Raw genomic sequence first — 9,469 nt, forward strand, 5'->3', positions numbered from 1 at the left:
CCATAAAAACCATAACTGTTCCAGCAAATCACAGACGAGATGCGCATTTAGGCGAGTTTCAATTGCACGGGAGGGAGAGGAAGTAGCGAGCTAGCTTTCTGTTTTGTAAACGTCAACAGAAGTGACTCTAGGGTGTTTTTCTCCACTATTGATGGGCTACTACATCAATCACCCTTTGTCACACTCTGTTAGGCATCTGCTCTAAGATGCAAGGAATTTGCAGGATTCTTCAAAAACAAAGTCACTTCTATAAAGGTGGCCAAACATTTACCACAGGTATTACGTTTGATAGTGCACCTAAAAGCAGCCACCCAAATTTCAGATTTTCAGAACACTATTGCACAATCAGCAAAATTGCTCAGCTAAATTGTAACTCAGACCAGCTCCTCAAAATGTGCTCTGGATCCAGTCTCGACCAGATTCCTCAATAACGTATAGTTTGGCTCCCTTTGATCTCAAGATAATAAACACCTCATTAGAAACAGGTATATTTCCGACTGCTGTTGTGAAACCTTTGCTTAAAAAGTAAAATCTAGACTATACTACCTTGAGTAATTAGAGGCCTATATCAAATCTACCTTTCTTGAGCAAAGTACTTGAAAAAGTTGTTTCTAATCAACTTAATATCTTCCTCAAAGAAAACAGTATTCTAAAAATAGTTAATGATCTCAGACTTGCAACTGATTTAAACAAAGTCTCAATCCTTATTCTTCTAGATTTGAATGTATAATTTGACACCAGAGATCATTTAACATTTTAATTAACCACCTTGTGGGTTAAACTGGTTTCAAACCAACATTACTGGCAGATGTTATTCTAAGGGAGCATGTGTCTGTAAAACATGATTTGCCCTACGGTGTGGCAAGGGAGCTGTCTAAGGATACAATAGGACACAGATGACAAACAAACCTTTTATTTATCACAGCTGATTACATTCAGTATTTAAAAATGCATTCATTTATTTTTTATTAGTCTGCATGAATCTAGTAAAATAAGATGTATGAGTTGAAAACCTTTGAAAATATTGAGTGGGTGTGAGTAACACAAAGTTTTGCATTAATGGGAATTGTGGGAAAGTGAATCCTAATGTGTAATGTTTATGTTTCTGTTACAAAACCCTTCTGACCATTTAACTGAATTTGGACTTTTATGTTTTATGTTATGTTGTGCTACACTACGTACCCTTCCTTCTCCTCAATGTGTTTGTGAGGAGTCTGACCCCAGTTCCCAAAGCTGAAACACTAATGCCTCCTACTGCAGCAGGGTCCTAGCCTGGCTCATACCAGACCAATACCCAACTGAGAATACTCACAACAGCTTCACTGATGATCCTTCGCCTACCCAAAATCCAGGATAAAGTATATGAGTGAATTTGGTCTGGACTCTGTGCAGAAGGGTCATTGTGTCAGAGATGCTGTAGAAGGCCAGAGTTCCTGCCCTGCGATCCACATACACTGCTATTCTGGAGCTGGCCACTAGAGGGAGTTTAGTCTTTTCCTTATTGTGCCAGAAATAGGAGCAGGACCTGCGGAGGTACAGACTCCAGGACTGATCATTATATCCAAACCAACAGCCATCACCCCATCCTTTCCTGCTGATGCTTTTATATGACACTGCTATATCAACCTCCCCACTCCACTCCACCTCCCAGTAGCAGCGTCCAGACACACCCTCTCTACACAGTACCTCATACCACTCCTCAAATCTCTCTGGATGATCAGGATATGACTGGAGCTCTCTTCTCCCCTCCACTCTCCTGTTCCTCACAGACAGATGGAGGTTTCTATTAGCTGTGTTTGGATCCAGTGTGAAGTAACAGGAATCTGATGAAGGAGAAGACAACACATTATACTTCAATGTTAATAATGTGTGTGTGTGTGTGTGTGTGTCTGACTTTATATACATTCACCCAAGGACTAATGCATGTTGGGGTTGTCCATATGTGTGTATGGGATTTGTGTTCTGTTTGTATGTGTACTTTTCACCTAGTAGCACAACCCCCAGCATACTGAAGGGCCAGACACACACATTCCTGCACCCGCCTTTGCCTACAGGGGTGTACATTGTTTAGCTGTTCAGTTCATATAATAACCTTTGACCAGAATCACAGTCTAAACCTTTAATGCAATTGGACAGGAGTGACCCGTCCATCTTTACTGGAGGACATTCCTTCTGTATGGACTCAACCTGACCTGCTGTCAGTTAAACCCTGGCAGCATCAAAATGACTGGACTGGGCTAAATCTACAGGGCAATCGGGCCTGCATCTGCTCTGCTGGATATTATGAGTCTCACATCTGGCATTCAAAATGCCTTTATGTTTTAATGTTCAGACTTCAGGTACCAACACAACTTAAAAGAGCACTCCAGCTTTTATTTCAACCTTGGCCCTATTTGTTTACATTTACACTAAGGCTACAAAATTGGTGCAGTATTGAGTTAGAATGCTAAAACGGTCAACTGCGAAAGGGCTATAACATGCCGGGCCTAATTAGTGTACTTGTAAACATCACTTCCTTCCTTGCAAGTACACTAATTAGGCCCGGCATGTTATTAAATGTGTCTGTTCTTCTACTGTCTGATGTGCCAACTAATGTTGAAGCTATAAAGAAAGGTTATGCTGCTTATATGAATTCTCAAATAGTTAAGAAATAAAAATGGCTAAAAATTAAATGAATGGAACCCCCATGACACGTTTGCTCATTCATTTCAATTTGACGCCCACTAAAAGGTAACATTCAGTTTGATTTCAGTAATAAAAGGATGTTTGAAAAGATGGCCATTTTAGGACACTTATACATTGTAGTTTTATGGATTTTAGATTGGGGGTCGACACAAAATAAAGGCCAATCGCCTGCTGTTATAGGAATCATGATTATGTGGAGATGTGGAGGAGACTTTGCTTCCTCTACCCATGAACTGTAATACCCACAATAAATGTTGATCTGTTCAAACCTGGGAGACTATTCTGAAAATGTAACTGCAGAGTAATTTGACTTTTGATCTGGAATTTTGAAGTATGTAAAATGTGTGTGACAAAACTCACATTGTATGAATTCTTCTCTGGTTGTATGTCCAGAAAAAATAGCCTGGACTTTAGTCACTATTGAGATGGAAAGAATCATATTATAAATAACACTAAGTGGTGTAAATGTCAACATTGAATCAATGTAAGCTTTAGTTTTTATATCAGTGGAATTACAGTATACGTCAGGAATATCAGGAGTATGACCAACCTGCTGCAGATATCTTCATGACTTCCTCTTTGCAGAAAACGTCCAGCCACCCCTTTAGCCAGGAGACAGATTTATTTACAGCCTCAAAAGAAAGGCTTTGCTTAATATAGATCCTGGACACATCTTTAGTCTCAGGTGTGTTGCTCAGTGACTGGAAAGTCTAAATACAGAAACACATTTTAGAGAGTGAGAGAGATAGAGATGAAGGGGAAAGAGAAAGAAAGAAAGATGAAGGGGGAAAAGAAAGAAAGAAAGATTGAGAGGTGAGGATGTTAGAATGTGGGGGCACTCGTTACATTCTTAGTAAAATACATTTGTACATTATGCAAATTCATTGTTAACACTCAATCAAATATATTTGTAGACCTTCTTTGGAGATCTGAAAGGGCATGGGGTCTGTTAAAGTGCTGTATGAGGTCAATTATGAGGTAAATTAATGCAGTCATGCTCATAATCAATCAACCGTTACCTTGAGGAAATGGATGTGTTCCTCTGTGTGTGAAAGCTGCTCCAGCTCAGCATCTCTCCTCTTCAGTTCAGCAATCTCCTGCTCCAGTTGCTTCAGATGTTCTTCAGCCCGACTCACCTCAGCCTTCTCCTGAGCTCTGATCAGCTCTGTCACCTCAGAGCGCCTTCTCTCAATGGAGCGGATCATCTCAGTAAAGATGCTCTCACTGTCCTTCACTACAGTCTGTGCAGAACTCTGATACCAGACACACAAAAACATGTGATCCGTCTTAATCAGCCCTCACTCAGCTCTTCCACAAAGCCTGTTACCCACAGTGTGGCTAACTGGACGAGAGCACTAGTCCCTAACTGAGGCCTGAGATGGTTCCTCCAGCCAGCTGTTGTCCTCTCCTGGTCAGTACTCACCTTGAGCGTCTCCACAGCCTTCCTCAGCTCCCGCAGCTCCTTCTCTCTCTCCAGGATTCTCTGCTGAAATTTCCTCTGGGTCTCTCCCAAGTGTGTCTATGTTGAACAAATGCATCACATCTATACTGCAGTTGTCATGAGTCAGGTGTGGGCTAAGCCCAACCAAACATTATGTCTTGCCCACCCATACAAACTTTTTTATTTGTTTTGGAGGATGACACATTTTTCGGTTGGACATCTGTGAAGCTCTGAAGCACAGGCCTAAAGCCCCATCTCAACCTGCTGTTTGTGTTTATTTCAATTTTGATCCAATTTGACTGCTTTGCTATGTTACCCACCCAATATTTCTACCAGCCCACCTTAATAGAACTGGCCCTGCTATGTTTCCCACCCAATATTTCTGCCAGCCCACCTTAATATAGTAGAACTGACCCTGCTATGTTTCCCACCCAATATTTCTACCAGCCCACCTTAATATAGTAGAATTGACCCATAGACTGTATATATAGAACTATAGTTCTGTACAGTCTATGAATTGACCCTGCTATGTTTCCCAACCACCTTAATATAGTAGAACTGGCCCTGCCTGGTCCTCATTCTTCAAGCACAAACTGATTAATCAGGGAGAGCTAATGAACATACAGTAAGGTTTTGATCTTTAATGTTACTGATGATCTCATTACTATGATGTGACCATGTGCTTTTACGACTTCAATAGAGAGAAGGGATTAAATGCAGTTATTATTTGCTTTCTAACTTGCTGTCTAATGGGACACTACAGAAGTCTATAGCCTGCTTCATTCCAGTTGCAAAGTATCCATGTTATAGCCTACCACAACTCCTGTCCTTACCTGTTTCTCCTTTCTCCCAGCAGACGCTGACACAGTGTCATGGCCTTTGTGTTCATCCACCATACAGAGAAAGCAAACGCAAGTTTGGTCCGTGCGACAGAATATCTCCAGAGGCTTTTCATGTTGGGCGCAGACCCTCTCCTGTAGCTGACCAGTGGCATCAACCACCTTGTGTTTTCCTCCAGGATGAAGTTCATTGTGAGCTTTATAGTGAGTTTCACAGTAAGACCACAGACAGTCCAGACAGGACTTCACAGCTTTGAGTTTTCTCCCAGTGCAGACGTCACACTCCACATCTCCAGCTCCAGCACATACAACAGGAGCAGGAACAGCAGGTTGATTTCTGGTCTTTCTAAAGTGCTCCACCAGCTCAGCAAATACATTATTTTTGTTTAAAATTGGTCTTGGAGTGAACGTCTGTCTGCACTGGGGGCAACTGTAAATTCCCTTCTTATCTTCCCGATCCCAGCAGCTCTTAATGCAGCCCATGCAGTAGTTGTGTCCACAGGTAATAGTCACTGGACGTTTCAGCAGATCCAAACAAATAGGACAAGTAACAAAAAGGTCCTGGTTAGCTGATATCGCCTCTGACATTATTTTGCGCATATACAAAGACTTTACGAAGGTAGGCCTGTGTGAATGACAACACCTGCCTTAATTACGTTTCTTAATCGGCGTGCAAATCTGTTGTATGAGAGGTTGTCGGCGTCCAAGGGTAGAAGCCTTTTAGGTCCAACCTACTATCATTGACAAATATTACCAATAAGATAGCACTAATGGGTTAGTCGTCGTTTCACTGTATAGGCTTCGTTTTTGTGTGTTGGCTGTAAATGTAAAACGATGTTTAAGCCAAGCCTATCACATGGTTTAGTCTTGCATCGTGGGGGTTATTTGAACGTTCACTGAAGTGGTTTAGGCTACTGGAGCATAAGAATTCCACCCGTTTTTGCGCAATTGGCCATTGATTGACGGCCGTTAATTAATTAATAGCCTACAGGTGGCCTGCACGCACAGAGTTTGCTTGATGCATGGAGTTTCCGACCGTTTTCCCCTGAGAGCTTAGAGAATAAAATGAGGAGAGCTACCTGTGTTTTACATAATGTGTAACATTTATTCACATGGCCAGTTCAAAATCGCCTAAGGTTTTGACTGAAATGTGTGCCGATATCAATTATTGGGAAAAACATTGTTTGGATGGCGGGTGGATTGTTGATTTAGCTGCAGGTGCAGATGACATGACTACAGTTCATCCATGCATCTAGGATGTTGGAATTTGATAGGATACAGGAACTGCAGAGATACATTGAAAATGAGGATTGGTAATGTCGGAATAGCGGTACTAAAAAAAATCGGAGTAGGGGCATGTCTAAATAGAGGCATGTCGTAATAGAGGGTTGTCATAATAACGGGATGTCGTAATAAAGGGTGAACCCTGGGGAAAGCTAATATTGCAGCACAACTCGATGAGGACTACGTACAGTGTAAGTGTGCAAAATCGTGTTCAAATGTACTTCTAAGACCATTCAAAATTAGTTACTGGATTGCATGTTGGATGTAATGCAGGATCATATCATAACTGATTTGAAAAATGCAGAGTTCTTCTCTGTGCAAGCAGAGGAGACTACAGACGTGTCCACCAACTGCCAAGTAGTTGTAGTGTTTAGCTACATAGACTCTGCTAACACTGTGCAAGAACGATTTTTCTGTTTTAAATCCATTGATGGGCAGACGAATGCAGAATTGATCTCAACCTTGCTTTTGGGGCAGCTTGGTATAGTTTGTTCACCTGAGAGTGACACAAATAAAGTAGGCTAAGGCTGATTGCACAGACATTTGATGGGGCTATGTCATGAGAGGAGCATCTGATGGAGTGTGTAAGAAAGTGCAAGATCCTAATGCATTTTGTACATTGCTATGCACATCAATTGAACGTGGTGATGGAAAAGGCTGCGTCAGCAGCATTCTCAGTGCATGTTTTCTTCTCGGATCTTGGTGGCTTCTCCGCTTTTTTCACAAGATCTCTAAAAAGATCTGCAGTATTAGATGGGATAGTGGGGAGACGGCTGCCACGTTCATCGCAAACGCGTTGGAACTTTGGAAGCCGGACTGTCTGTACTCTCTTTGAAAACAGAGAGCATTTTGGAGTGTTTCGAAACAATTGAAACATCTGGAGATTTTGATACAATCTCAGTTACAGAGGCTAAAGTGTTTTCTCGAATAGAACCCGAGTTTTTATTCCTTTTAGACCTGTTCTACAAGATCATGCCCCGTGTAGATGTGCTCTATGCACAGCTGCAGAAAAGAACAATGGATGCCGTGGAGGCACACAGGGTTACAGACAGTGGCCAACATGAGAAAGATACGTGATGTCCCGTCCCTTTGTGCAAAACATACTGTCCAGGATAAGGCCGCTTCTAACTTTGCGCAAATTGCCTTGTGTGTCACTTAATATTAATTTCTATACAAACCACGGTGGACACACAAGCACCCATTCCATAAGGGTATACCCCCCCATACACACAGAATATTTACCTTTTTAACGAATAGCCTATTTTTAATTTACTCTTTCAAGTTGAGCTGGCTCTTGAACACAAGAATTTCGTTACTTATAATTTCTTTTGGCCCCAGCCGTGGCGCAACTGGCTGGGGCACCTGCACCGTACGCCGGCGACCCGGGTTCGATTTCCGCCCCGTAGTCCTTTCCGGATCCCACCCCGACTCTCTCTCCCACTCACTTCCTGTCACTCTCCACTATCCTGTCGCATTAAAAGGTATAAAACCCCCCCCCCCCAAAAAAAAAACAACTTGAACTTGACTATATGAGAGCTGTAAACAGTGGTGTAAGGTGGCGTGAAGCCTACGTTTGGAGCTCCAGTGGAATTTTGATTTCGCAACGAATTCTCGGTCTAACGTTAATTTGTTTCCCTCTTGAGTTTTTCCCCCAAAGTAGTTCTCCACTAACCTGACTCCGCCAGATGGATTGCTTCGCATTTGCTCCGCATATCCATCTGGGAACTTTCCGTTGGAGAACATTTGGGAAGGGGCGAAAATATTGGTTAGCTGATTGGAGAAACCATCTGTCTATCACCACCTATGCTGGTGATAGACGGGCCAATCAACCAATCAGATCAACGAAGCGTTCTTCTAATGCCATCTTTTAACATACAAGTTAGGTAAGTAGCTAACGTTAACGTTTTTAAACTTACCATTTGTATGTGACATGAACCTCATCAACGACAATCCCCACCAAGTTTTCATCTTAGGCTACACTTCTGATGAAAGCATATTCCTTCTCGTTAAGTAACTAAAATTCAGGGCTACCAAACACTAGCTGGAATTGGCCGTGCCTGGCCATGTCTATGTCCTTCATTACTCCCAGCAACATTGCAGAGACTCCTAGCTTCCTCACGAATACTAGAATATTCAGATAAAACTTCAGCGATAGCTATGCTCATCTCATCCATGGAAGTCGCCATGTTGTTTAGATTGAACAGTAGCTTCTCGTTGCGTCACACCTAAACCCGCCTCAAAACCAACGCTGATTGGACGTTCGTTTGGCGAACTGCTCACAATTTTCTTTATCGGAGAGATGCCAGACTGATCTGCGAGTGAAAATCTGAAGCACACGAGATCAGGATGGTCTCACGAGGCTAGTTCTCCATTGATCTGAGCTAATGAGCTGATTACCGGTCAGTGTTGTGCCAGTTCACAGCTTTTCTGAACTAGTTCAAGTTCAGTTCATACATGCTCAAAGTGAACAGTTCACGTTCAAAGTTCACAATTTTAATTCTGAACTAGTTCAAAGTTCAGTTCATTTTACTTTTTTCGTGAGATATTCAAATAAATACTTTTTTCACACTACGAGCTAGAAATCACTATACGTTCTTTGAAGCTGCTCATTGTAGACATTTGCTTATAACACTCGGTTTCTTACCAGGTGATGAAACTTGCAGCAGTACAGACAAGGTAGACCAGTATCCGTGCCATCACTTCCACTAGCCATTTTTAAAAAAAATTGCAGCGCTTTCTCTCACTCTCGTCATTGGTCTGTCTGTCTCTCTCTCTCTCTCTCTCGCTCCTCCAGCCCTCCGCGCTCTCGTCGTTGCCTGCTACGCGGCGTTGCTATGCCTACCCCGCTCTGCTGCAATTCATCACGGGTAACGTTGTGCGGAATCCAGTATGCTATTCAACTATTCTCAGCCGGACACTACGTTGCCCGCAATGCATTGCGCACACAATGTCAAAACCATTTCTGTCTGGTGGGTGATACATGATTTAAGCGGCACCAGCGATAATACAGGAGGGAGGAACTTTCTCTCGTTGCGTTTCAAAAGAGAAAACAGATGTCACTCAGTTTTCAATGGAAAACAAATTCCAACGTTCATTTACAGTGATGTCTGCCGTTCATGACACATAATGTGAACTAATTCACGTTCAAGTTCTTTATTAAAAAATGTGTTGCGTTCAGTTCAACGTTCACGCAAGTGGTAACATTATGGGATTCCATAGT

The 9,469-nt window shown here is 42.3% G+C and overlaps 1 protein-coding gene across 1 annotated transcript; it reads right to left on the bottom strand.

The window, feature by feature from the left end:
• Positions 1-1,175: 1,175 nt before the first annotated feature.
• On the bottom strand, positions 1,176-5,553 carry LOC143105919 (tripartite motif-containing protein 16-like). The gene is made up of 6 exons (XM_076270060.1): positions 4,960-5,553; positions 4,109-4,204; positions 3,705-3,938; positions 3,236-3,395; positions 3,046-3,093; positions 1,176-1,823 (listed from the first exon to the last, which is right to left on the bottom strand). The coding sequence occupies exons 1-6, from the start codon at positions 5,551-5,553 to the stop codon at positions 1,309-1,311; spliced, it is 1,647 nt and encodes a 548-aa protein (XP_076126175.1). The 3' UTR covers positions 1,176-1,308.
• Between the last annotated feature and the right edge of the window lie 3,916 nt (positions 5,554-9,469).

Source organism: Alosa pseudoharengus, unplaced genomic scaffold (assembly GCF_046254945.1).
Source record: "Alosa pseudoharengus isolate Yale_2024_CS ecotype anadromous, Long Island Sound unplaced genomic scaffold, YU_APseudo_1.1 YU_APseudo_1.1_scf_6, whole genome shotgun sequence".
NCBI lineage: Eukaryota > Metazoa > Chordata > Actinopteri > Clupeiformes > Clupeidae > Alosa > Alosa pseudoharengus.

Bases quoted from the DNA above. Each gene is read 5' to 3' on its own strand.
- LOC143105919 (XM_076270060.1), bottom strand. From the start codon at position 5,553: ATGTCAGAGGCGATATCAGCTAACCAGGACCTTTTTGTTACTTGTCCT. The intron at 4,205-4,959 runs GTAAGGACAGGA...TGTTCAACATAG, and splicing joins CTGGGAGAAAGGAGAAACAG to ACACACTTGGGAGAGACCCA. The intron at 3,939-4,108 runs GTGAGTACTGAC...GTCTGGTATCAG, and splicing joins AGGCTGTGGAGACGCTCAAG to AGTTCTGCACAGACTGTAGT.